At 39.3% G+C, this 27,991-nt stretch overlaps 1 protein-coding gene across 6 annotated transcripts in view; it reads right to left on the bottom strand.

Annotated features, from left to right (window-relative positions):
* Positions 1-27,991, bottom strand: part of asap1 (ArfGAP with SH3 domain, ankyrin repeat and PH domain 1) — a 75,605-nt gene that overhangs the window by 16,345 nt on the left and 31,269 nt on the right. For 4 of the 6 annotated variants that reach the window (XM_023326595.1, XM_023326590.1, XM_023326592.1 and 1 more), the window contains exons 7-18: positions 27,836-27,921; positions 26,205-26,280; positions 25,027-25,113; positions 24,608-24,616; positions 23,406-23,506; positions 23,244-23,313; positions 12,717-12,804; positions 11,739-11,787; positions 7,092-7,258; positions 5,307-5,440; positions 5,010-5,101; positions 4,753-4,939 (exon numbers count right to left, since the gene is read on the bottom strand). In XM_023326595.1, the coding sequence (XP_023182363.1) occupies positions 4,753-4,939; positions 5,010-5,101; positions 5,307-5,440; positions 7,092-7,258; positions 11,739-11,787; positions 12,717-12,804; positions 23,244-23,313; positions 23,406-23,506; positions 24,608-24,616; positions 25,027-25,113; positions 26,205-26,280; positions 27,836-27,921 (1,146 nt within the window). The remainder of the gene's footprint in view (positions 1-4,752; positions 4,940-5,009; positions 5,102-5,306; positions 5,441-7,091; positions 7,259-11,738; positions 11,788-12,716; positions 12,805-23,243; positions 23,314-23,405; positions 23,507-24,607; positions 24,617-25,026; positions 25,114-26,204; positions 26,281-27,835; positions 27,922-27,991) is intronic. The other 2 variants (XM_023326591.1, XM_023326594.1) reach the window with 1 other exon arrangement.

Raw genomic sequence — 27,991 nt, 5'->3', positions numbered from 1 at the left:
CCAGACACCGTTTACCATCATGCCCTCGTGTGTGGCTCCCCAACCAATTAACGAGGCATCCGTAGTAACAACTTTCCGTGTTAGGATGGTTCCCATGGCAACGCCGGTGTTCAGGAAAGCGGTGTGTTTCCACGGACTCAGAGCGCGTGCGCATGTCCCAGAAACGATCACCTTCCGGTGGGCATGGCGTATTAGGCTCAAATTGAGCGATGCTACCCACCGTTGAAACGGTCGCATGTGCAGACGGCCGAACGTGATGACCGACAGTGCTGACGCCATCAGACCAAGCAGCCTGTTACACAGTCTGAATTTCACGAGTGCGCCTCTGCGAAAAACTGCCAGACAAGCCTGGAAGGCTTTCAGTCGTTCTGCTGAGAGGCGTGCTCTGAACTCCTCTGAATTCAGGGACATCCCGATGAAGGTTATTGTTTGTACTGGGGTTAGGATACTCTTCTCCCAGTTTATTGTGAAACCCAGAGCCGCCAGATGTGATATCAGCATCGTGGCGTGTGCCATAAGTTCCACCGGAGACTGAGCTGCAATCAGCCAGTCGTCTATATACGTAGCCAGACGTATTCCCTTTTCCCTCAGAGGTGCGACTGCAGCCTCGGTGCATTTCACAAACACGCGTGGGCTCAGTGAGAGGCCAAAGGGAAGTACGAGATATTCGTACATCTTCCCCTGAAAGGCAAATCTGAGGTATTTTCTGTGAGGGGGGTATATAGGGATGTGAAAATATGCGTCTTTCAAGTCTACGGAGATGAACCAATCTCCTCGACGCACAAACCGTATCAGAGCTGCGTGTGTCAGCATCCTGAACATATACCGTCTCAGATATGCGTTCAGAGCTCGCAGATCTAATATCGGCCGCAGACCCCCGCCTTTTTTCGGTACGAGAAAATATCTGGAGTAAAAGCCGTCCCTGCTGTGCTCCTGCGGAACCAGCCGAATGGCGTTTTTGTTCTGCAGAGATATTATTTCCCCCTGCAAAATGCGTGCGTGTTCTCCCCGGGCATATGACTGTACTATACCTTTGAAACGGGCAGGAGCTGTTCCAAACTGGAGCCTGTATCCTCTGGATACAGTCTTTATCACCCAATTTGATGCCCCGCACGCTCGCCACAGCTGGACTTTTCTCGCTAATGGGCTGGGAAGTGCTTCTGTGAAAGCATTGTTCCGTGCCGGTTGAGCAAGCTGTAGCTGCTGTCGGTCTGCTGTCTCTTTCAGAGACAAAGCTGCCGAGTACGCCAAAGGTGGGGCAAGAGCTCCCCCTGTTGACCCCATGTGCAGCCGCACGGCCACGTTCTGTCCTAATGTCATTTTCATTATATTTCTTTGTTTTGGCTGCGCCCTCGGTTCCTGACCTGGATGCGCGCCTGGGAACAATTTTATTGAGTTTGTGGTGAAGGGAGATATTTGTGTTTTCAAACACTGGTGTGTGTTTGTGCACTGGTGTGTGCTTTCTGGCCACAGCTCTGGCTCCACTGAGCTCTGGCCATGTGTAAGCTTTCTCCTCTTCGTTCGGCTCTGAACTGCGAGCTCCAACGCTGGCTCTGCAGGCCGTTTGAATTGCCCTGAACGTGGCTTCACAAACTCGAACTGGGACAGAACGTTTTCCGGTGGCGGGGGAACAGGTGTCTGGCAGTGCCTGCTCTCCCACCCCGGGGCGAGCTGCCTAGGTAGCCCGCCTCTTTTTCTTCGCGCTAGCGGTGGCCGGAGGTTTGGTTCCCGAAGTCACCGGTGGCGTGAAGGGCTTTCTTCCCCAGGCACCCTTGAGCTCGATCTGCTTTCCCTGGCTTTGGTCCGCCGACTGCTGCTGAGGGTGGCGTTTAGGGATGCGGTAGCTCGGTCGGGTTGTCGCCTGAGCGAACGTTTGACGAGGTGCCGCAGAGAGAGGAGGCTGCGCTCTTCTGGGCAGACAGAGTTGCAGCGCTTCACCTTCTTTCTTTTTCTCCTCGCAGCGTTTTTGCATTGCTGCAACGGTGGGGCCGAATAAGCCCTTCGGGTCCACCGGCGTGTCGAGGAGTTGATTTTTCTCTCTTTGAGAGAGGCTGGACAGATTCAACCATCTGGCTCTTTCCTGAGTGACCATCAGAGCCATTGCTCGCCCTGAGGCCTGGACAGCGTTTCTGTGGAGACGGAGGCAGAGGTCTGTCACCACGCATAACTCGTCCCACAGATCTGCGGTTGCTGCACCCACCATCTGCTCCTGCAGTTCTGCTTGATAAGCGAGGAGGAGAGAGGAGGCGTTCAGGGCTTTAACCGATGCTGCCACTGCCTTGTAGCTTTTTTCGTTTAAAGCTGACTGAAACGAATCGGCCTTGAACGGGAGGGTTGGTCCTGCCGCTGTCATGGTCGATTTCTGTGAGGGGTGCAGGTGAAATGCTAGCTGAGGTTCAACAGGAGGCAGGCGGAAAAAACCGCTGTCCTCCACGCCGGTCCAGTCCAGCGCCGACCCTCCCAGAACGGGGTTTTTGGCAGTGAGCGGATTACTCCAGGACCGGGTTGCTTCCTCAAGGCACTCCGGGAAAACCGGCAGCAGCTGTCTGGTGGAAGATTTGGCTTTTGGAAGCCGTTTCCCCTCATACCGAGATGTGGTGGTCTCGGCCGGGGTTTCCGGCCATTCAATGCCCAGCTTTGCAGCTGCTCTTCTGCAGACGTCGTGGAGGTCCGATGCAGTCGGGTTTGGAGGGCCGCTGTAGCGGGTTTCACCAGTTTCCGTGGGCTTTGCAGCCAAAGGGATAGAGAACGTCTCGCCGTCCTGCTCGTAGTCGTCAGACCCGAGACTGACGGATTCCACCTCGGAGTCAGATTCTGCACCCGCAAAATCACTGAAAACCGGGAGGTCGGCTCCATCTTCCTCCAGATCAAGAAGTGGTGCGACAGCATCAAGCTGGTCACCCCAACTGGCTTGAGCTAAAGGGAGCTCTCCCTCATCGGTCGAGGCAAGAACCGGTGGAGGGGGATTGGATACCCCCAGCACAGGGTCCGCCTCCGACAAACTAGCTTGGCGTGCTAGCCTGCGTCGACGAGTTTTAATAGAGAGCCGTGCACAATGTTCACACCCCGCTGGTGACGCTAACCCGTCCTGGGCATGTTGCGGCCCCAGACACGAAGCGCAGACAGAATGGGTATCTGCCCCAGCAATGAGGTTGCCACACGTGCAGGTTTTAGTCGGTAGTTTGGTCCTGTCCATTGCGGGTACGGGTCCAAGCTACGTGACTATCAGCTTCGATTAAAATCAAAGCCAAAGGTCGCAGCTAGTTTGGAGACTAGCTGCAGCTGCTGCTGTTTGGTGACAGACCAGCGGTAGAAAAACTCAGAACAACCAAGCACAGCTACCGAGAAGCGTTCGGCGACCGAGTTGTTAGCTCGCTCTGCGAACAGTTAAGCTAGCCCAATAGTTACCGTGCTAGCCGTCTGAGAGTTGCTTCTGGGAGCGAGAAGAGGTGTTAGACTGAAGATCGCTTGCGTGTCGTCAGGCATTTATACTAGGAGGAAGCTCCTCCTCCTGGAGCTGACGTCACTTCTACCGGCCAGTCAAGACTGGCGTAATGTAATAGAGCTTCTGGGGGACAGGCGCTGGGGTCGTGTCCCATAGTGAGATACCGAAACGAATGTTGAAAGAGAACATCTGGTGCAGCATTCTTACATTTGAAGGCCTGATGTTGATTCCTACAAATACATTTACCTTATTGTGGACAAATAGCTTTTAAAACTTATTTATTGCTTTATTTAAAGCAATATAGAAGAAAAACATGCCTATTATAATAAAACATATATATGCATTTAGCTAAAAAACAAAGGAGTGGGAAGAAGATTAACTTATTTACTCGTACTTTTTTGTATGTATAAATTGTGTGGCTGCCATTGTACTTTGTGTTATGAACAAATATTTTACACCACTGGTGTCACTTCTAGCGTCATTACCAAATTAATATTTTAATTATATACCATACATCACTTATTAATTATATAATATGAAGTGTGTGCATCTGTTTCAAATATGAATAAAATTATATTTAGTAATTCTGTTAATGTATTGGTGCAAACGGTAGACATAATTAATTTGAGTCACAACCGTAACCTTTGTCTGACTCCAAATCTTTTACTACTTCCAACATTTCCAAATAAGATTAAAATGAAAACAGTGTGGGAAAAAAAGAGATTTATCTGATTAGAACAGGAGAATGAAGAGGTAATCAGCACCACACAAATAATCAGTGAGACCTTTTGAGAAAAAATAAATAAATTCACACCTTTTATTTCCTTATTCTGTTTTTTGGTCTTTCTGTGGAGATGCTTTCGACCTAAACTTCTTCAAAATTTGTTCTTTGTTTATTGAGACAAATTAAAGCATTTCTATGATTTACAATAAGCCTATCTTGGTTCTACAATACATAATCTTTGCATGTTTAAGACTCTTTCTTTGGTATTTTTGGATGAACCTAGTTAAAATCAACACTAGTTTATCGCTCCAGTCTACTCAAACGTTTAATGATTGAATAATTCATATGCCTGGATCGGCTGGCTTAAACTAACATTTCTCTATACAAGGAAAATAAAAAGTTTGTCAATTGTCATTTTAAATTAAATGCGTTCATTTCCAGAGCACATCTTTCAGTTTGATCTAGGATTTAAGAAAGCAAAATGGAACGAAAAATTAAAACATGGTTGTGCAGAAAAATTTGGCATCATGTACCAACAGAACTCTCCGGACACGCTCAGCGGTGACGCAGCGGTCCCACTCACCTGTCCTGTCTCCGGCAGCGGCTCCATCAGCTCCACCCCCTCGGCATAGACCTGAATGAGAGCCAGCAAGTCCCGGGTCTGGATGGCCTCAAACAACTCGATCATCTTGGCAGCCGCCGACGTGCACGTCTTCTTCGCGTACTTGTGGTCCACGTACTTGGCGTTGATGAACTCCTTCCTCACCGTCCTGAGGACAAAGTCGAGTTTCTCAAGAAGGTTTTCTGTGAAGGAGATGCCCGGTTGGGAGAAGTACTTACATGTCACTTGAGGGGCTGGGTTTTGGAGAAGGGGAGGGGAGGTTGGCCTCCATGATTTCATTGAAACTACTGTTTCCTACATTCTTGGCCAACTGAGAGAAAGACAGAAACATGCAGTCAGATCTGGTTATTACAATTCACAAGCTGTAATGAATGTGTGTGTGGGTGTGTGTGGGGGTGTGTGTGCAGATGGATGGGTGGGTGGATGACAGGGATAGATGGATGTCTTATATTAGTTAAAAGCAGCATGACCCATAGTTGAACATAAATCAATAATCAATGATTAGTGAGCCTCACCAACAGTTCTGAGGTCCCCAGCTTGTCCAGCTCCATGGACTGGATGCGGGAGATGTGGACGCCCATCTCACGGTGGATCCCAGAACATTCAATGCAGGTCAGGATCCCCAGGTTGGTGGACAGCCACTTCGGCTCTGCAATGATGGGAACCAGAGTTTAATACGTACGTCAGACTGAGGTGTGAGAACAATTTACTGCACAATATGAAATGAGTTGCCAGAAAATAATGAGAAATCCAAACCTAACACACATCAACTTCAAACTGAGGCCTTCAGTGTCTGACTAAAATAATAGCAGGAGTTCCAAGTTGATTTGACAGCTTGATTAATATACACACTTCACCTTTTACAATATTTATGTTACGCAACAATTCAACAGAGGAGTGGTTCCTAAATCTGGATACTAACACAACAAACAGAAATCTAACATGATCACCAGGAAACTTGATTGCCAACATCACAATCATGCCAAACAAAAAAAACAGAGGTGTTGATTTCTTATTCCCCTTTGGCCAGTTTCTAAAAGGATGAAAAAGTAGTTATGAAAAAAAAAGTACTTCCACAGTCACAAACATTTAAAAATTATATGTATAGATGGATTAAAGATCAATGAGAACATGGATGGATGGACGGACAGACAGATGGACCTTGTTTATGCTAGCTGTTCATTTTGTCATAACTGAGATAAAAACCGATTTAGAAATGGATGAAGCAACGTTTCATTGATCTCTGCTGTCATCAGATGTTTGTTCAAGTGGTAACTAAGCAACATTTAAACATTCAACCAGAGACACCTGGTCTCACAAGTTAAAAAAAACAGCTCAAACATCAGTGAACCACTAACCAAGGTAAGCATCACTATATTAGTCAGCTATAACTCAATCATCTCCCAACTCTGTGATTCAGTGAAAACAGTAGAAAAAGCTCAAAAACAAACGAGTTGACCAGATATACACAACGACCAGATACTAGCCGGTGACGGGCCACAGAGAGCATATTGAGCATGATGAGTGATGAACTGCAGGGTGACCTCTGATGCTGCAAATCACACACAGGAAGAAGAGCAGGATCTCAGCTTCAATGACAACCTTTTTCTTCTCTCGCCAAGGTAGAGTGATGCTAAGAGACGAAAAGCAACACTGCCGGTTGAATCTCATTAAGAAAATGAGACATCCGAAACACATTTATAACCAAATCTTGGCGTATCGATGGATGCAGCAACAAGAGCACAGACGCGACAAATTGCCTCCCTTTCCCTCAGATTGCAGGGGTCGGCGGTGCGTGTGTGACTTATGCAACAAAGTGATGTAATGTTGTTGTTTCTCAAGCCTTGAAATGTTGTTTTTTTTTATCCTTCAGAACTTAAACTCCTGCCTTTGGTCAGTCAGAAAGCTGCTGATGGTGTGTGTGGATCTGTGTATGTAAACATGCGATGTGTGTGTTCACTGTCAGAAGCCTGAATGTCTGCAGGAGTGCTGACTCTTTGCTTCATGCTAACAGCTTTAGCATTCATACTCTGGTTTATTCAGGACCAGATACATTTACTTGAGTAACTTTTTTTTTTTAAATTTACTTTCTACTTTTACTTGAGCAATTTTATTATGAAATATCTGTACTCTTACTTGAGTACAGTGACTCAGCAAAAGTGGCTTGTTGGTTTAAATAAAACATTTCCAGCTAAGAGGAGGTAGAAAGGAGGAGCCAGAGGAGGAAGCTGGCTCCTCTTCTCAGGACAAGGTGAGGCTTGACTCAGCACTGTGTCTCTGTGGACAGCAGCAGCACAGACCTGCAGCTCCGCAGTCGCAGCAGATCTCGTTGCCTGGCATGCGTAGCACGTCTTCTATGATGGCTTTAGTCAAGTCCTCTAATCCGTCCTCCCCGCCGCTGCTCTGCTCACCTCGGAAAGCCATGTTTAAAGCCTCCTCCTTGCTGTTGGTTAGCACGGAGATCCATCTGCAAGACGGGACAGAATTATTGTCCTGAAAAATAAAAGTTAGAACACATACAGAAACAAATTGCATCATTTTTTATTTTGCCATCATCTGACAAACATGGCATGTTGGAGACTATAAACAGTCCTTCAGGGCTTCTATTCAGCCAGATACTCAGATCTGCGGAGTGCTTGACTTCACAAATTTTCCGATAAACAATAATTTTGATGTTTTGACACCATTTTCAAGGAATGTAATGGTAATGACATAATAATGCAGTCAATAACTAGAATGTGTGCATTTCCTATGAAAATGCAAGTGTGAATGCTGAATGCTCAATGCTGAATGCTTTTGGTGAAAATGGCAAAAGCGTTTGAAGCCAACTGCTGAAGACTTGCAGAAAGGTAAGAAATAGTCCATAAAGTGTGAAAAACCCAGGCAAAAGCCAAAATTAGCTAAAAAGCTAAAACTAGCTAAAATACTAAGGATAGCATCTAAGATAACACTAGTATGCTGGGTTACAGTAATATACTCAATGTAAAAAAAACCCAAAAAAACTCATGTAAAACCCAAAATTTGAAAAGGACAGAAACATTCTCCTATTGCTTCTGATAAAAATGGTGGATGAATTAAATCCATACATTTTATGGTTCCTCAGATATCAACATTTGTTTGGAGGCATCGTTTAGCACAGTGACTACAAAAAACATGCCACATGCCTGTTTTCGTATATGCAGCACGAAAAAAGCAACGTCAAAAGCTCAAATTATTCCCAGGTTTTAAACAACATAAAAGCTGTTAAACTGCCCAACTTCAAAATGGCCCCTGCTTTGTTTCCACCATGACAGACGTGAAACTGGATGATTGATTGCCATTAATAGGCAGGACCTAAAACATCCACTGTGAAACACAACGGACATTTTATATTGTAATTCTCAATTCTGCCACTGGATGGAGCGGTTTCCCCCACGGGGAGAAAAATTCATAAAAAGCTGAATATTATAAAAAGTATGAAGGTTATGAATTCCAAGAGATATAGCTGGCATTAAGAGAGCAAGCTGAATAATATAAAAGTTGAATGGTTAAAATAGCACAAAGTATGCAGGAGAAGAAGCGCGGCGAAATTTATGGAGCAACCAGAAAAGTGGAACTCAATAGTGTGAATGCTATAGGCATTCTATCAGCAGGTAATTGACAGTTTTAATTGGATCAGGGATCATAATCTGTTATATTTCATTCGCAAAAACTGTCCCAAATACAGGAAAATATGTTACAATATTAAGCCTTTAGAAAATGTTATTTTTATTCATCAAAATATTTCACTATTAAGAGAAATAAACTGATATGCAAAAGTGAGACGTATTGGTACGAAGTAACAGTGGGCAGAAATGTCATTGTAATGATTAAGAATGGAACAAATAGGAACTGAACAGACACTTTATGAGCGTTTTCATGCTTGATTGCATGATAAATCTGAGTAGTTTGTTTTAAAGAAATGGTCATCAACAGAACAGAAAATAAGTGAAAGCATAATCTTTGAAAAAGCTCATTTAGAGACAGGCTGTTGCAACCTGGGTGCAAAAAGAATTATGATCACAGATCCTTCCTCCTATCAGCTCTAAGACTTTAAAACCATCACCACTCCCAACAAACTCGATGAGTTTTTACAACTCTGCTGTTATTTGCACATCTCTATTTGCACAGTTTTTCACTTCTTCTTGCTTTTTTAATGCAAATCTTGAGCATTTTTCTTTTTCAATTAACCTACTCAGGTCCACATTCAGTCAGAATATGCATTTATTTTCTTATGTTGTAAACTAAGAGGAAAGTCTCACTGCAAACAAATGAAATACACTTTCATAACCTACTCCAAAGTCCCTTTGTTTGAACAACGTAAAGAAAATTGGAGAAAAACTAATATTTTCCCAACAATAAAGAATTTCAAATCTTAACTTCTGAATATGATTTTCTTCCCTTCAGTATACTTCTGCTTTTCTCTGAAACCAAGATCAACTGACTCAAAAAGAAACGCCCACGCAGGACTGTGGTCACTACCCATCACTCAGACAGGAAGCACTGTAGCTCTTTCAAACATGCCCTGTGCACTGCACTAACCCTCCGTCGCTCACCGCACATGTCTATATACACAAAGCTTAATGAGACTGACATTTGGACTCCATTTGTTACGCCTTTAAAGCTGTGAGGAGCCCCCACAGAATGGGCAAAAACATCTGTTAGATTACATGTATATGTATGAAGAAATGAGGATATTTTAAGCAATGGCTGAAATAAAATGTGAAGTTTAATGTGCTTCTAATCCAGCTGAGGCATAGGGTGGGTGCACAAGCAGTGGGATAGTGGATATTTATAAGGGAATCCCAGTAACATACAAGTGCTTCATTTTGGAGTTTATAACAGGAAACAGCAGAGAGTACATGCATCGAAAAGGATGGACACAGTTTCACGTTATCAGAAAAAAAAAACATAAGAGTATCCCAGAAGAAAAGCGGGTAGCACTTTATTTAAAGGGATATGCATAAGACTGACACAACATCTGTTATGAACGTGAAGGAGTCTTCCTGAATGTTTATAACTGTTGTCATGAAGTGTCATTCGGTAAATAATGACACTTTTAATGCAAAGTTGACACTATTAATGGACTTTTAATGCAAATTTTAAAAGAACTTTACATTAAAAGGGTCATTATTGACCAAATAATGCAAAGTTTACACTTGTAATGGTCTTTTAGTGCAACTTTGCATTAATAAGGTCATTATTTATCAAAAGAGACTTTATGATAACAGTTATAAACATTCATGAAGACTCCTTCATGTTCATAACAGTGTCATGTCAGTCTTATGCACACTCCTTCAAATAGTGTGCATACACTACAACTGCTGACTCAATGTTAGTAAAAACAAAACAAACTTAAGGTATTCAGTTATAAAAGTTAGAATAGATGATAATGGGTTTTCAGCTACGTTTTGCCAATTCTTCTGACTAAAGTAAAAACTCCCAGTAACACTTTATTTGAAAAGTTGTGAATAAACATTTCACAACATAACACCTGTTATGAATATAACAGGTGTTATGTTGTCATTCATGTCATAATGTCATTCATGAAACACTCTTCATGAATGTTTATAACTGTTGTCATGAAGAGTCATTCAGTAAGTAATGACACTTTTAATGTAAAGTTGCCTTAAAAGTGTCAACTTTGCACTATTTGGTAAATAATGACACTTAAAGTAAATATGCATTAAAACCTGCATAAAACGTCCATTAAAAGTGTCAACAACAGTCATAAACATTCATGAGGACTCCTTTATAACAGGTGTTATATTATGTTTATGATAGTTTCATGTCAGTCTTATGCACACCCCTTCAAATAAAGTGTTACCAAACTCCCATTTTCTATATTATAAAAGGCGTTATCTGAGTTCAAACCTGAGGAAATTCATTGTAGTTTGAGGAGCATCAACTCTTCTCACGTCTTTGAAGAGTTTCATGCCTTGTATGGTTTGATTAGTGCATGTCGATTGGGATCGAGATTGTGGTAATCACAGTGTTCAGCTGTGAAATATAGTCACAATCAAAATTTTTTATTGTTGTTTTTGTTTGTCACTTATTAAAGGATCAACTGACCCAAAATCAGATATGACAGGCTGACTAAGCTGGTGATACAGAATCAAACGTGGAGAACTGGAGCTTTATTTACCCAACATGTCATCCGATGATGTTGACATGTATAGCAGATGTGCAAAAGTGTCACAGGGGTATATCAAGAGTGTAAAAAGTTATAGTTTCAAAACTGTTAAGAGATCTAAAGTTATTTTAATGAGATTCAACAGAAAGTGCTGAAGCAAAAGGAGCATACTGTACCACAGCGCTGCCACAACACTAGCTGCTGCCTTCAAGGTGTTTTACAGTCAGTCGACGGTTTTAAACCATCAAGAATCTGGCAGAGCTATTGATAATATCCTCTTTATGCCACATTGTAGCTAAAATTCCTCTAACCTTAAACATGAAAACTGTTTCCAGATACATCAGAACTTCTGCTATTATTATTTGCTAAAACAATCACCTCTTCTTTTACTATATCTTCTAAAACAGTTCTGCCTTTGCCATATTCTAACTTACAATGTAACAAAACTGTTGAGCATTTTATCTGGTTTATATAATTAAACTAAAAACGCATTTGATTGGTCGCATGTGGTGTGCCTGTGACTGGGTCTTATTTGCATTCGCCTTCTATTCGGCGCTATGAATTATTTTGAGACTGCAGCAGTAATTGAAAGTAAAATTTAGCAATGTGGATGAAAATGTGGATGAAATCCTTGTAATAGTAGTTTTGTTTAACAAATAAAATGGTTCTTGTGTAAGAAAAAACTCTGGATTTTTTTTACCAATTAAATATTTTTTTTAATTGAATCTGTATGAAACGTTGGTCAAAAACCCAGATTACCAGATGGGATTTTTTAAATTTTTTTATAAATACTCACATGACAAACTCTTGTTCGTCTTCAGCTTGAAAGTGATATGTCCGGTTATCTGCAGAGACCATAGACCAGGATGTCAAGCATGTAAATACAATGTTTTGCATTTCATAACACAATGAGCAGCAGTCACAAGTTAAACCGTTTAGAAATGTCATAAACTCAGAGAGAAAATGGTTTGCACACATTCATTTTTCAAGCATTTTCAACAAAACAGAGAGATAATAAATAATGTTCTTGAACAGCTAATGAATATTCAAAATGTTTAATTTCAGTAAAAAAATAAAAACACCCAAAGTGCTTGTTTTATTGTTTATCAATGAAAAAGTTAAAATTTACAGTTCAAAAGCATGCAGCTTGTCTCAAACTATAATTTGAATCCTAAAACTAATAATATTTGGGTTAATAATAAACATAAGAATCTATTAACCATTTGAGTTACTGTTTAACAAAGTCTTTAGGTTTTTTTTTTTATTACTTTACAATTAAATATTTATAATTTCAAAGAGAACTGAAGCGTGAAGAAACTTATTTCACAATGAAAACAATAAATCACATATTTTTTCTTGAAATAGTTCTTTTTTTTTTAAACAAATAATTATCCGGAGGTTAAAATAAATAAATAAAAAACGTTTTGTATGCAAGAACTCTGCACATTTCTAAACAGTTTAGGTAAGCAGAAAAATTGATGAATTTTGCTGCGTTACTGTTTAACAAAGAACGCCTTTTGGCTTTTTTAAAGATTATTTTATGATTAAATATTTAAATTTCAAAGAGCACTGCAGCGTGAAGAATTTCCTTCATTAATAACAATGAAATCAATAAATCAGATGGTCATTTCTTTAAAAAGAAATGCCAGTTAAATTTTTCAAACTAATATTTATCCAGAATTTAAAAACTTTTTTCTCTTTCTGTATGCAAGAACTTTGCATATTTCTAAACAGTTCAGGTAAGCAGAAAAATGTAAGATTTTTTAAAACTTACGAGAAATTAGATCGAAGCATTTCCTGTCCTCAGAGCTCGGCTTCACCTGGCAGGTGAGCAGGTTGAGTTTGACAGGCTGCCTGTTGGACTGAAAATGTAAAGAGAGTGAGGTTTATCCAATGGACTGAACACATTATTAATTAATATTTTATAAGTTTTGTTTTTTCTAGTGCTTCTTGTTCAAGTGACTGCAATGATCCAACATGTAAAAATGAGAAATACTACTGCAGACTGCACCTGAAAAACACCATCAACTGTATTACAATAAAGAGAGTTACTTGTTTTCTCCAAACAAAAAAACAATATAAAAGATTAAACGTTTTATCTAAATTGTTTGCATATTTGTTGCAAACATGCTTAAACTCCTCTTGTAGCCTTTTGAGGAGTATCTTTGCAATTTTAGCTTTGAATTATTTATAAAACTGAAGCCTGGCTTCCCAAGTAAGGACCTGGACTTGACCATTCAGTAAAAAAAACACCTAGTTGGCACAAGCGCAGCGATCATCATGTCCTGCCAGCGTCCTGGCAGAGGACAGACCGGGGCACGTGCTAATGAAATGCTAACAGGCTGAGATAAGCCTTGCAGCCAAGCTGGCCTGCTGTCAACTGAAGTCACCAAGAGTTCAGATGAAGAAGAAGAAATAGAGAGGTGGCAAACTGCTGTCACATTAAGATAAATGATAAGTTTAATATGTGGGCTCAAGTGGGCTTCAGGAAATGTAAACATTTAGTCAAACTGTGCAGCAGACCAACATATAACAGTTTTTTAAAAATTCTTTGTAGGTAATTTCTTCTTTTGGACATGTAGCACAAATAGAGAGGTGCGAGACAACAGCTGTAGAAAAAAAATTACATTTTTGTCTTCTATGTGAAGAATCATTAGAATCATTATACAAAGATGAATCTAACCCCTTCATGCTGTGTTACAGCTGCTAAACAATCCAAGCTTAACAGAATCAACAAGTCAATTCAACACTGAAACTAACAATGCAAACTAATTATAACGCACAGATGAAATGTAGCATCTGGTATCAAAGTGCAACTTTCATATGAATGCAGCAGAATGTCAGAATAGAGTAAATTATAAACTCGTTTTCATAAAAAAAAAAAAATAATAATAATGTTGATATATCTCAATGAATGCACAGATTATGGTAATAATAGCAGATTTAGTGGCTGCAGTTATCTGTGTGTAAATGTTCAACAGGACAAGATACAACTCTTTCCAATATTTAGTCATTTTGTTTAACATAAGAACATTTCAGGAGGTATTATTGTCTCACTGGAACCAAAATTTTTTCAACATTTAATGAGGGGAAACAAATGACAGTTTAGGAGTTTTTTTCACTCTTTGGCTTTTAGCTAAGTGTTAGCTATTGCTAAGGAAAATGATTATTTAATGCTAAAAATACACTTAATCTTACAACATGTGTAAAGGGATAGCCAACACTTTATTTGGAACAGTTTTCTGTGGAGCATGGGGGAGCTCACAACAGCAGACATTCAAACAAAACAGGGCCTTTTCTTCCCCATTGACACAACAGAGCAATAAATTTGCATTCCAATGGGAGTGGGGGCTACGCAGGTGTCTGTGAAATCTCATCTTAGGACGTTTGGCTCCAGGGATCTTCCGTATCAGGCAGAGATGACCACGGGGTAGTCCGCCCTCTGCTTAGATAAAAAACAGGCACCTTTGCTATAAATCAGGGGGCCTGAGGGAGTTCTAATTGGACGAAGAACGGAGCGCCTTTTTTGCATATATTAAATAGGGAAACTCCTCTTCTGTTTAAAAACTCCAGGCCAGAAAACGGAGTTAGAGTTTTTTTTTCCATCTTTTTACTCCACGTTGGGCGCCTTTGTCTGTCTTATGTGTTTTGTGTTTGTCTGTCTTCCCCTTGTGTGTTTTTATTTTCATGAGAAAATGCATATCTCTGTATCTCTGCAACTTTGTTGTCGATTGCTTTGTTTGAGATTAAAACTCCGTGATCTGTGACGTCAACACGTTTTGTTGTTGTTTCGTTTTTAGCAGCACGCGGTTGCAGGACGCTCGCGGAGAACCCCGCTCGCGACCCGGGCATTCAGGAGGAAAAGGAGAGCCATGCTTTTTCCAAAATTTAAGCTAACATGATAACTTTTCTCCTTAACAATTTGGGGGCTCGTTCGGTTACGGATTCTGAGCGGGTGGAGCTGTCACGCGCTGGCCCGGTTCGGCTCGAACGCTACAGTCGGGTAAGACTCTTTGATTTGTTTCCGTGTCTGCGACACGTGGACGATCGGTGCTGACTGTTTTGGTGTGTGACTACAGGGATGGAAAACTGCAGATGTATGAAGGTACTTCTAAAAGACTTTGTTGTTAATAGATTTGAATAGACACAGGAACAGAGGACCATGGCAGGTCCAAGCAGTCGGATTAACGTTACCGCTGTTATAAGGCTAGGTTTTAAGTGAATTTTTCCTGAAGGCTTATTTCTGTCCCTTCGAAAAAATTGGGAAAGTTTGTGTCTGGGTTGAATCACCTTTTCTGTGGTAGAATTAAGGACTAAAAGCAGGTTGAATCACCTTTTCTGTGGTAGAATTAAGGACTAAAAGCAGGTTGAATCACCTTTTCTGTGGTAGAATTAAGGACTAAAAGCAGGTTGAATCACCTTTTCTGTGGTAGAATTAAGGACTAAAAGCAGGTTGAATCACCTTTTCTGTGGTAGAATTAAGGACTAAAAGCAGGTTGAATCACCTTTTCTGTGGTAGAATTAAGGACTGAGTGCACCCGGGTAAAATGATGCATCTTATATTTTTGTAACCGGCGCCGGGTTTATATTTTCTATTTTATTTCCCCCCCTGTTTTTTCTCAAAAACTGTGTTCTGTGTCTATGTGTTTCTCTGTGTTTCTTTGTGTTTCCCTGTGTGTGGCGATCTGTGCTTGTTGCCGCGACACGTGGCTGTCTGCTCCAGAGCTCTGGGTGTGTGTATGTGTGTATGTGTGCATGTGTGTATCTGCGTGTGTGTGTGTGTGTGTGTGTGTGTGTGTATGTGGCCGTGTGCGTGCGCGAGTTCGGGCTGGCTGTGTGTCTGTGCAGAGTGAGAAGCTGTGTTTAAATAGCGCTGCTTGTGTTAATTTGCATTGATTTTGCTGTGTTTTATTGTGAAGTTATTATGGACACTGAGTTGCGACACGTGCTATACGCTATGGTTCGTAGAAGAGTCTTAACGGGAAAGTAGGACGATGGCGACACGTGGTCTTTTAGTTTAAAAATAAATAAATAACTAAAAATAAAAATAACAGTTAAGTAAACTAAACTGGTACCAGAAAACAAAATTATTGGTTGTGGTTTGATTTTAGCATAACTTTGAGATCTCTCTTTTTAAACGTGCACGGGGAATTAAAAGGTTCCTGACGATTGGAGTTTAAAATTAATTAAATTGACACATGAAAATATGTTAATAAAACATTGGACAATTCCTGAAGCTTCAGTAAATTTCATATAAACTTTAGTAAAATTGATATAAATTACAGTAAAATTTGATAGAATAATGACCACAGACTGACACTTGGGGACTGATGAAATTCTGACTGACTATGAAACCTGGCCGGATGTGTGTTTTGTGTTTTCTGTAACATGTTTTGTGTTTTTGTATTGTGTTGCAATTCATGTTGGTGTGAGAGAGTGTGTGATTGGAGATAAAATACCACTGGGTATTTCATGTCATATAAAATACAGAGCAATTTTCTAGTGCTGTTATGTGGTGCAAAATTTCCAGTTTTTACAAACATCCTCTGTGTTAACTTGGACTAAATTATTAAATTAAGCGATAACAGCAGTAAAATGTGACCTGCAGTGTACAGTTTGGAAGGCGATTAAAGGATAGAATCTTGATAAAATACATCATCTGCACAAATTGAAAATAAATTATGGGTTCTGAGGTTGAATAAATAAATAAATAAAATAAGAAAGAATGAGCCAAGAATATGAGGTCACAGAGGATTCTAGAAATGCTGTCTTGGCAAATTAATAGTTAAATACATAAATATGGTGAATGGGTGAATAGATAAATACATAACTGATTAGGTACAGCAATCAAATAAATTAAATAAAAATTTATATAGACTTGAGAACTACATAGTGGATATAATGTTAATTATTCCTTCTAAGGCTGTGAAGGTAGTAGGAAAATGGAATAAATTACAATGAGTAAAATAGGACTTTTTTTTTTTTCATGAGTTGAGGATAAGAAAAAACGAAGATTTTTAGAGAAACAGGCTCTAACTGTAAGAGGTAATTGTTCAGATAACAACAAACTGCAATATGCAACTGACTCTAGATATTTTCACAATCAGTCTTTTTCAAACAGACCAAAACTTTAAGATGGATAAAATATTGTTAAGTCTACAGGACTTACGGATAATTAGACAGGATAAATTAGAAGTCACTCTCTTGTTAAATAGAAATTGGTTAAATATAGAAATGTTTGCTAAAATTTACAAGATTTGTTGTTGAAGGATAACATTAAGTTTAAAATAACTTATTGGTTAATAAAACACATTATATGGAACTATTGTAGAGAATCAATATTAAACTGTAATAAGAGATGGTTAAATAGTGCCTATTGACAGACGAGGGGGCTGCAAATAAAATAAGAAAATTAAGGAAAATAAATAAATAGAACAAAACAAGAAGAAGCGACAAGTATGTTTATTTAGACATGAGACTAATGGAGCTCAAGGAGAAGTTATAACCCCATTCACAGAAGTTCAGCACGGGAGAACGAGCTACAGCTGTGCTGTAACCTCTACCCCCACTAGATTCAACTAATTAACATGTGAAGCCTCTTTGTATACCACTAATTTTAAGTGCGAAGCAACCTCTGCTCACAGAAGTTCAGCAAGGGAGCACCAGCAGCTGTAAGGCAAATTATACTCTCTCCCATCGTTTACAGTACTTCCTGACAAAATATCTGCATGTAAGTTCATTTTTAAAAGTAGGAGGAACTAAAACATATCTGATGATTCCAGTGCCAAAGCCTAATAAAGAATTAGGTGTTCCTCCTGAAATCCTTATCGGCTCTCTTCCTGCCATAAAATCAGCCCCTCCAAGAGGTGAGGGAGGGGTTTTATGGTGGGGTTATAGATTTGCTTTGTGCTCTGGCAGAAGACGTTGCTCGGATAAGTGTAGTGACTTTAAAAATACAACTTATAAACTTTAAAAATTCAAAAGGATTTAATTTTTCTTTTTCCTAAGGAACATAGAGATTGGCTGTTTAAATTTTAGGGTATTGTTTCACATTATAGATTATAGGTAGGAGTAGAGAGTCTTTTCTCATCACATGAGACAGGATTTTTGATGCAGTTTGGTTTCCTAGCTTTAGTGAAACATTTTTCTCTTTAAAGTAGATAGTTTAAACAAGCAAATACATAGTGAGTAAGGAATAATGTGGAAAATGTTAAATATAAGTTTTTAGCGTCAAAACACTGAGTCGACTGTCACACGCTGACACTCTTGGTAATACTTTTCTGTTTTCCTCTCATATTACTTTATATATTGAGTAGTGAGTGGTTTAGATTTTATCTTTAAATTTGTTTTCATTAGTCTGATTTTTTATTTAGCTATTTGTGTCAGTTCTTTGTCTATTTGTTAAATATAACAACTTACTGTCTTTCTTTTGAGTCACCAGTTTCCTCTTGACCCGTTCGAAAGGGGAGGGGGAAATTTGGTCTTTAGTTTAATTTCTTTCATTTGTAGATTTAGTGATATACTGACCAGTATTTTAGGATTATGTGTTTAATTACCCCTTAGTGTGTTAATGGTCTGATCAGCCGTTATCTAAGTTCCCCTCATGTCTTGTTAGGTCAGTTTGTGCTTACGTCGTTCTGTTATTACCTGTGTTGTTTTTTGTTTTGTTGATTTCAGTAGGGGCCCAATTTATTATTTTTGGATTTTCTTTGTTAACTGTGTTTGTATTTTTTTCAACGTCTCTCTGGTTCGTTTATGCAAAACCTTCGCAGAGTCTTAATTGGTACACATGTTTTGTCAAACACTGCTGAAATTTTTTGAGAAGTTTTCTACAACGACTTATTTGATAATCATGAGAGTAAAATTGGATACTGAGTTTTAAAACTGTAATGTGAAATGTTTTTTGAAAATAGCAATCTTGAAGGTTTGAAGCATGCTAACATAAATTGTTCTGTTTGTTTTGAAATGTTTGCCTGTTAGGACGGGGGCAGCATTGAATATGGGTGGATTTTTCTCGGCTAAAATAATAACCCTGTTTCATCAACATCGTTATTTCACATCATAGGAATTATGATGCATTAGCTGATAATGCATCATAAAAAGGGGGAGAATATGTTATGGGTTATCTTTTATAATACTTAAACAAATTTTTGAGGAACATGTCTGATCTGTGCTACACATAAAAGTGAAAGGAAAGATATTGTCTGGTGAAATATGTGCTTATTTTAAATGGATTTGAGTTGTTCTCCATTAAAAAAGATGTTCTGATTATGGGCTAAAGTATTTTGAAATCAATAGGAAAATTTATAGTGATAATGAAGCATATTTTGGTTAATTAACTTGGGAAAATAATTATAGAAATTACAAATATTAATGTGTCAGCCATTTTCAGAGCATTAATTTAATGGAGCATGAATGTTTTACGAAATGTTTTGAAGAATCTGTTCTTGATTAAAGTTATCACTAATCAGTGAAAGTACGCAGGTGGGATTATAATGGTTTTTCTAAACTTGATTTTTGTTTTGATTTGCATCCATTTAAAACGATTTTGAATAAAACTTTAAATTCGACGACGAGTAAAAGCCGAGGTGAAAATTGATATATTTTGAAAATGTTTGGATTTGTTAAGGCATACATTTACATTATAATTTCTCCAGGTTTAATTTTTTGAATTTTATTTGAGAAACGCATGTAAAATGATTTAGACAAATAACCGATAGGATCTAGTTTGTTCTATAAAAGTAATTTAAATGGGACGGTTTAATTCACGGCGATTTTCATTTTTGATGGTAAATGTAAGCTTTACAACTACATTTTTTAGGTTTTTGTGTTTGTTTTGTTTCGTTTGTTTGATCCTATTTTTACAAGATTGGTTTAAGAAAAGATCTGCATTTGTTTAATATTCTGGCAAAACGTTACTTTGGAAACATGTCTTTTGAAGCGGGTGATTACAAGGTTTTGCTGTTTTCCATCGGGTAGGAACAATAGTTTAACATAATAGAAACGTAAATTGAAGGGATCACATCCACCATTTGATGAACAGAACTGGACAAAGTAGGAGATAAGGCCTCACGGGATGAGTTGCTCGTGGTTTTTGCACACGCAGACTGCCCTGGAGTTTTGAGCTCCAGGTGGGGCTTTGGACTCTGTCACACAAGCTGTTGTCATGCGAGGCAGGGGTGGGGCTGCTTGGAGGAGCGGCTTCACACTTATTTCGAAGATAGCAGCCACAGAGCCACGAGCGTTGGAGGATTCACTTGAACACACAGTGAATTGCAGATGTTTGTGTTAAATACACAAATGAATGATGCTTTTGAAAAATCTGATCTCTGTTTTGTCGTTTCAGTTTGGTTTCCTGGTGCCCTGTGGATGTGGTCTCATTCAAACTCTGCGTTCTTTGATAAAAAGGATTAAAATAATTTCCCCGGATGGAAAATAACAAGACAAATTTATTTTTAGGTGAAACCATCGTTTGATTATGCTGACAGTAATGCAGATGATATTAAAGAATGTTGTCAGTGTGTTTCTGATGCTAATGAAATTCATGTTGAAAACAAAATGTCTGTTTTAATAACCTGTGACAGGTCGTTTCCTAGGATCTAATTTCCTCACGAGGAGATTTCACTTTCTTTTTTGAAACTCACGGTTATATTGGCATAATAATCCAATTTTCAGTGAGCAACGGACGCTCAGGTGGGAGCCTGAGGTTTCTGACCGAAGAAGATCAAGCTGCAAGAGGATCATCATAAACTTTTATTGCGTGTTTTTCGTTCGTTGTGAACTCTGACAAGGACTGTCGTTTTGTTTTTTGCGCGCATTTTTTGAACGATTCCTGACGAAGACTTCATATTTTTTTTTGAGAGACTGTCGATGGACATTTAAAAAAAAAAAAAAAAAAACAGAAAAGACGTGCAGCAGATTGTAATTTTGTGTGTTTCTTGTTTCGATGGTTTGTAATTTTGTGATGAATGTTGTCTTTGAAGTTGCAGAGCATTTCTTACTAGTTTTTTATATGTGTGTCCCTGCTTTATTTTTTATTGTATACTTTGGGTTTTTGGTTTGTCTTGTGTTGGTTGTATTGTGATAATTTTGTTTTATGTTTTTATATTTTTTAGGTTGAGTCTTTCTACACCTTGGGTTTTGTTTCAAAGGGGGATTGTATGTAATTAGGGTACGTTACTCTTTTGTCTTTTTATTTTTCGTTTTTTTCGTTTTTTCATACATAGTTTTGGTTCGGTATTAGAAGGCTTACTCAATTTTTATTGAGGTCTTTTGAAAAAGACCTCAAAAGGGGGATTGCTAAGGAAAATGATTATTTAATGCTAAAAATACACTTAATCTTACAACATGTGTAAAGGGATAGCCAACACTTTATTTGGAACAGTTTTCTGTGGAGCATGGGGGAGCTCACAACAGCAGACATTCAAACAAAACAGGGCCTTTTCTTCCCCATTGACACAACAGAGCAATAAATTTGCATTCCAATGGGAGTGGGGGCTACGCAGGTGTCTGTGAAATCTCATCTTAGGACGTTTGGCTCCAGGGATCTTCCGTATCAGGCAGAGATGACCACGGGGTAGTCCGCCCTCTGCTTAGATAAAAAACAGGCACCTTTGCTATAAATCAGGGGGCCTGAGGGAGTTCTAATTGGACGAAGAACGGAGCGCCTTTTTTGCATATATTAAATAGGGAAACTCCTCTTCTGTTTAAAAACTCCAGGCCAGAAAACGGAGTTAGAGTTTTTTTTTCCATCTTTTTACTCCACGTTGGGCGCCTTTGTCTGTCTTATGTGTTTTGTGTTTGTCTGTCTTCCCCTTGTGTGTTTTTATTTTCATGAGAAAATGCATATCTCTGTATCTCTGCAACTTTGTTGTCGATTGCTTTGTTTGAGATTAAAACTCCGTGATCTGTGACGTCAACACGTTTTGTTGTTGTTTCGTTTTTAGCAGCACGCGGTTGCAGGACGCTCGCGGAGAACCCCGCTCGCGACCCGGGCATTCAGGAGGAAAAGGAGAGCCATGCTTTTTCCAAAATTTAAGCTAACATGATAACTTTTCTCCTTAACACTATGTTTTCTCCCATCTTTGGCTACAATGACTAGGTTTCTCCTGCTCCTAGCAATGTTATATAGGTTTTGTCTCACTGTTAGCTAAGTTTGCTCAAGTTTTTCTTGGTTTTGGTATGTCGAATTGATTTTTCAAATCCGTTAGCAAGGCTAATGAGGTTAGCTAGGTTTTCTCCTGCTTTTAGCTAGGTTTCCTTCTGCTGTTAGCTAGGTTAGGGATGCTTCTCTTTGCTGTTGCATAGATTCCCCAGATGTTTCCCTGCTGCTAGCTGTGATAGCAGGTTTCAACTGTGCTTATTTGTTGTATTTCTTTAGTCACTGGAACTTGCTGATTAAAAGGCAGACAATTTAACGCAGGAAACAAATTCTGTAAAAGGTGATCAAATTTAAAAAAATGCTAAATGTGTGAACCAGCACTACAGGAGTTGCTGCTGCTAGAAAATAAACATGCAAATTAAAATCTGTAAAACTTTTTATGATTCAGTTCCTTGCAGCCACAAGGAACTGAATCATAATTGTTGAAGGTTATTTTAATAACAATACTGAAATGTCAAATATGTGATTCATGCTGATGTTAGTGTGAGGCATAGCGAAAATGTATTAATGTTTTTAAACTCTTTCACAAAGGGTTGCAGGGAACAGAGTTAGGAAAACAAAACAGTGCATACTGTTACTGTAATTTATAAATTACTCTTTTTCAATAAGAATCTTTTTCACCACTTGAAATAAAGTCATTAACAGAATAAAATTATTTAAAATAACCAAACTAGATGTTAGTTATTTTAACATCCTGAGTAGATTTTATTTTAAGAAGCCACTCAGGACCGTGTGAATTAATTGAACCCCTCATGTGATTTAATTTATTTTAATACTTTTGCAAAATAAATAAATATTCCCCTGCATCCTAAATGGAAGAGGAAAAACCAGGCTGATCTGCACAAAAGTGAGGCCGGCGCTCAAGTTGTGCCAGCTTAAACAGTACGCACACACTCCATCAGGGATGAGTCACCGCGGCGCAGCAGGCAGCAGGAGGAGGGGCGCTGATGGGAGGGGGGGCAGGAAGAGGGGCAGTTTCCATGGCAACCTATCTATGTCAATCCGACTCTGCCAGCCTCCAGATTGGAAAAGCCCAACACACCCTCTCCCTGCACAATGTTCTGCTTTTGATCCGCACAGTCACTCCTGAGGGGTTAGAAGAGTTCATACGTCTGCGTTCGGGTGTGTGTGTGTACTCACTGTGGCATGAGAGATGGTGAGGATGCCTCCCTTCACCGAGCACTGCCTCCTCTGCCACACCTTCCTCAGCCTGAGAGAGGATGTCCCATTAAGAGAGGGTTGTCATTCGCCGTCTGTCCGTTAAATTTTAATGGTGCGAGCACAACGGCGTTCGCAGCTTACCCGTCACTCTTCTTCAGCAGGTAGCCTTTCTTCTCACTACCAAACTCTTTGTTTCCCTGCAGCTGGTGCATGCTGTAGCCACCCTGCTTACTCTGCGAGTCCTGTGGTGAGCCATACAAAACATATCCACGAGATTGAAGTGTAAATGTAAACACTTTTAGGAAATTATTTTTGATGAAAACATGCAATGATGACCCAGACATACTATAGACACGTTGCGTGTTTTTGTTTATATCTGGATATTTTGCGCTGGAGGTCGGTAGAACCATTATGTTGACAAAATGAAACCTGGAGCTGTAGGTATTGTCAATTTACTACAGCAAAGGGAAAAACAATGCAGAAAACTGAACAACAACTCAAATTTACTCGTGTTCTTCTTTATGCCTGCTCTTTGCTAGCTGCGCTACACACAGACCCGTTGCCACAGCAACTGACTCACAACAGCTCAAATAGTGTGTCAGGATTCAACACCAAAAAGTTAAGTCAAACAGTCAGTCAGTCAGTCAAAGCACAGTACTATTACTCCTCAACACTCCTGACTTTGGTAGCCGTAATGCAACTAAAACCGAGCACCAGGAACCACACAAAGTTGCTAAAACATCAATAAGCACAACCAGAATTAATCCATATTAATTCACAAGAGGGGGCTGTTTTACTACAGAACAATAAATAAGGCGCCCTGCCGTGTTTTGATAAAATGAAAGACTTTTAAGTGCGCCTTATAGTCCAGAATATACAGTAATAAGTGATCATCTGAACACAGCAGTGGTTGATTAGCTAATTTAAACACCTGCGCTACTGATGATCTGTCAGAGTTGGTGTGTAGGTCACCTTGGTTTTGTTTCTGCTGTACCAAAACACCAGATTCCACAACATATCTACATGCTAAGTTGTCAAAATCAAGCTAGCATAACTGACCTACAGTACGTATTTCCCCATTGCTATTTTTTAAGCTCTTAAATGTGATACCCTTGACACTTGTCTAAACAATTAGCAGCAAAGCACTGCATCCTTTTTTTTTTTAAATCACACGTACATGTACATTGCTAGTCATAGTCGGCAAATGTGACGTCACGCTGCAACGTGTCTATAACACTTCAGTGGAAGGACTTTTAGAGGAAAACACTTTTAAAAAAGCTGCACGTAAACAGCATGCTCTGCAACACCCCTGCACAGTCAAACCACAGCATGCTCAGACTTACTCTTCTAGACTTGATTCCAGACAAGCAGAAAGCAGTAAAAAGGAGGAGATAGAAGGGAGAGGGGTGAAAAATCCGGCTCAAGTGAAGGTAGTGGCTGTGAAGAAGTGTACTCTTCGGCTAAAGCTTAAAAACTTACAGAAGGTGTGATTCAAGCAACTGTTTATACATGATTTCGTGCGTTTGAGTGGATCAAATGTGTAGAAACAGGCAGTGTTGTTAGTTTTTATGTGAAAGTGTGACAGTGAGGCCCTAAACTGGGCACCAGTGTGGTGCAGCGCTGGGCACTCGCAGGGCAGAGTGAGAGGAAGCGTGTGGTGAGACCAAAGGCTCAATCAGAGCAGCTGCGGCTGCTTTTAAAGCCGGTCTGCTCACAGTTTGGGTTAAATTTGGCCCCAACGGTCCAGAGGTGACGTGCATACCTCTTTCTGGTCCAACTGGAGGGAGGACTTGATCAGATCCCGCAAAGCAGTCAGCTGCTTCTTTTCCTCGTCCTGAGTTTGCTTTATCTGACGACAGGAAACACTTAAATTAGAACATTTAGTTATAGGATTCACTAACAAAGCAAGACAACTTTATTTGAAGGGGTGAGCATAAGACTGACATGACTCATTCAATAAATAATTAGATTTTTAATGCAAAGTTGCATTAAATGTCCATTAAAAATGTCAACTTTGCATTAAAAGAATCATTAATTATCAAATAACACTTCATGACAGCAGTCATTAATATTCATGACAGTTTTATGTCAGTCTTATGCACACCCCTTCAAATAAAGTGTTACGGAAAAGCTAAACTGAATAAAATAAGAAAATAAATGCATAAAATAAGAAAACAGGACAAATTAAAGTAACTTAAGAAAAACCCCCAGATAAAAACAATAAACACTGGAGTTGAAACAAGTAACTGGACTAATCGATTGATCAAATAATTAACTAATTTAGTAATCGAATAATCATTAACTGAGAAACAGACAACAGACCTAGAGCAGTAATTAAGCCAAAACTGTACAAAAATATATGCATTTTACATATAAGATAAGAACTTTCTCTTGTCTATAAATCTGTTTTTTCCAGAACTCCTTAAGTGGCAGTTTTAGCTTCGCTTGGTTTAAATTCCTTTAAAAATCTCCTATTAAGTACTTTCCTCAGTTCAGTTATTAATTAGTTAATTGAAAAACGTATTATCAGATTAAATTTGAACTGTATTGATGTCAAATGAAGCAGAAACGGCTGAGTTTTTCACATGTTGCTGCAGATTTGTCCTTTACTATGATGAAGCACTCACTAAAATATTACTGGATCTTAGGCAATAAAATGTTAAGAAAGGAAAAAAGGCTTATCTGGTTAAATAAAAAATCTGGAGAATTTGATAATTTTTCCATCCGATTACTCAATTAATTGTCAGAATAGATGATAGATTACTTGATTAATAAAATAATCATTAGCTGCAGCCCCAATAAGTACAAAAAAGTAAGGTTATTTAAATAAAACTACATTAAAATGAATAGAAATAGAACAAAATAAGTAAATGAATAACCCAAAATTGAATTAAATACTAACAATGAGACCTTACATGATGGAAACAAACAAATAATTACGTTGTAGAGATCAGCAGCCAGCTTCTCGATGTACTGCTTCAGCTTATCTGCTGTCTTCAAGCCATCTTGGAAGAAACTTTACAGAAATATAAGAAGATCACAACTTTTAGACACTGATCATTCATTAATGCAACAGCTAGCGTAACATTGTGATCCTTTTGGTTCTTCCATTTCTGCTCGCAGGCAGAAACGGCTGCAGTTTGTGTTGAACATCATGCTCAGCTCGCTCTCACTCTTTGGCACCTTTTGGCTTCTGGCACTGAAATCAGATCTGGTTTCGACCCTTCTCTGCAGATTTGCAGAGGCGTTTAGCACGCTCTGAAATCCATTACAGATCTGTCAGCAGTACACACCTCGATGAAGTTCTGCAGCAGCAAATCACCACTAATGACTGCAACCCCTCCCTCTGCTTGAAACAAACATCTCCCTTCCTCTTCCCATTACTTTTTCTGCCACTTCTCGTTCGTTTGGCTCGTTTTCTCTCAATCACTGCACTGATGAGCCTACATCTTTGCTCCCACTCCACAAAGCTTAGCTTGCAAAGTGCAACCGAGCCGTACTTGACAGCTGCTCTGTCATTGCAGCCTTAGATTTACCACTTTTGTTGCATAAATGAAGTTCCTGCTTAAATTTATTGAAGCAAACTAGGGGTGGGAATTTATCGTATTGTTTATCATTTATTGTGATAATAAATAAACAATAAATGAACTCTCCAAAATTGCTCGTGTTGCCGTTTTACAATTTTTTCTAATGTTTGTTCAATGAAGGCATCAATAAATGTCAGAAAATATGATTAAATGCAGTTACTGTGTCACACTTCTAGCGTCCTAAAGAAATGTATTACACATCGACAGGGTTGCACCAATAAGTTGCCTCAGATTTCCTTAATTTTGGGAGCTCACTGATAGGTTGATACTTGACTTTCTTGCAGTATTTAGCAGCATTTCAGACAAAAACAAACAACTGTATCGGCCAAAATTAAAATCGGTAGGTCAGAAAACTGCAATCGGTGCACCATTTTTCAACAGCAGTATTTGCATTTATGTGACTAAAATATAAGTAATAAATAGCTCTTATCATCACTTTTATCATGATAAATCTGTCATAATAAAACTTTAAGACCATATTGCCCTCTGTGAGTGCAAACAGGGCAATTTTACTTTCTTCTCAAGCTTTGACCACTTTCCTCAGCTCTCAGTCTGCTGTCCTAACGCTCCTAATCCATCATCCCTGCAGCCTTTCTATCCGTCAAGGCCCAGGTTGAACAGACAAGCAGGGAAGTGCATTGTTTTGTCCTGGTGTTATGACAGGACATACTGTAGCAACCCTGGACGAAAATCTGTCATTCTGTCACGGGTTGCTGCGAGCTGCAGCTCTGGAAAGAGGAGAACCCACTTTATTTACCCACCAAACCCCCTCGGCTGTCACAGCGTATCTATCTGACGACCTGCAAAGATTTATGAGCGGACTCAAGATCTGGGAGCAACACCAGACAAAACTGAAAAGAATGGGAGAGCTACCACCTTCTTTCTTTTCTAGGGTGTGAAATATGACTTAATGGGTGAAAAGCAAAAGAAAAACAGTAGCAGCAGGCTACACATTTGGGTTAGGGGGATTATGGAGGTACTTACTTGCACTGTGCGTGGTAATACTTAATCAGGTTTTGCAGGAGGTCCACTCCTTTCTTGGTTTTGATCTCATTTACTTTGATCAGGTACTGGAAGAAAAGCAGAAAAGCAGAGTTTAAATTCAGGGCATTTGAAAAGCTTTCCAAGTCTGAATAGGAA

This window comes from Xiphophorus maculatus, chromosome 21, assembly GCF_002775205.1.
Source record: "Xiphophorus maculatus strain JP 163 A chromosome 21, X_maculatus-5.0-male, whole genome shotgun sequence".
NCBI classification, from domain to species: Eukaryota; Metazoa; Chordata; class Actinopteri; order Cyprinodontiformes; family Poeciliidae; genus Xiphophorus; species Xiphophorus maculatus.
This window is presented reverse-complemented; position numbering and strand designations above follow the sequence as displayed.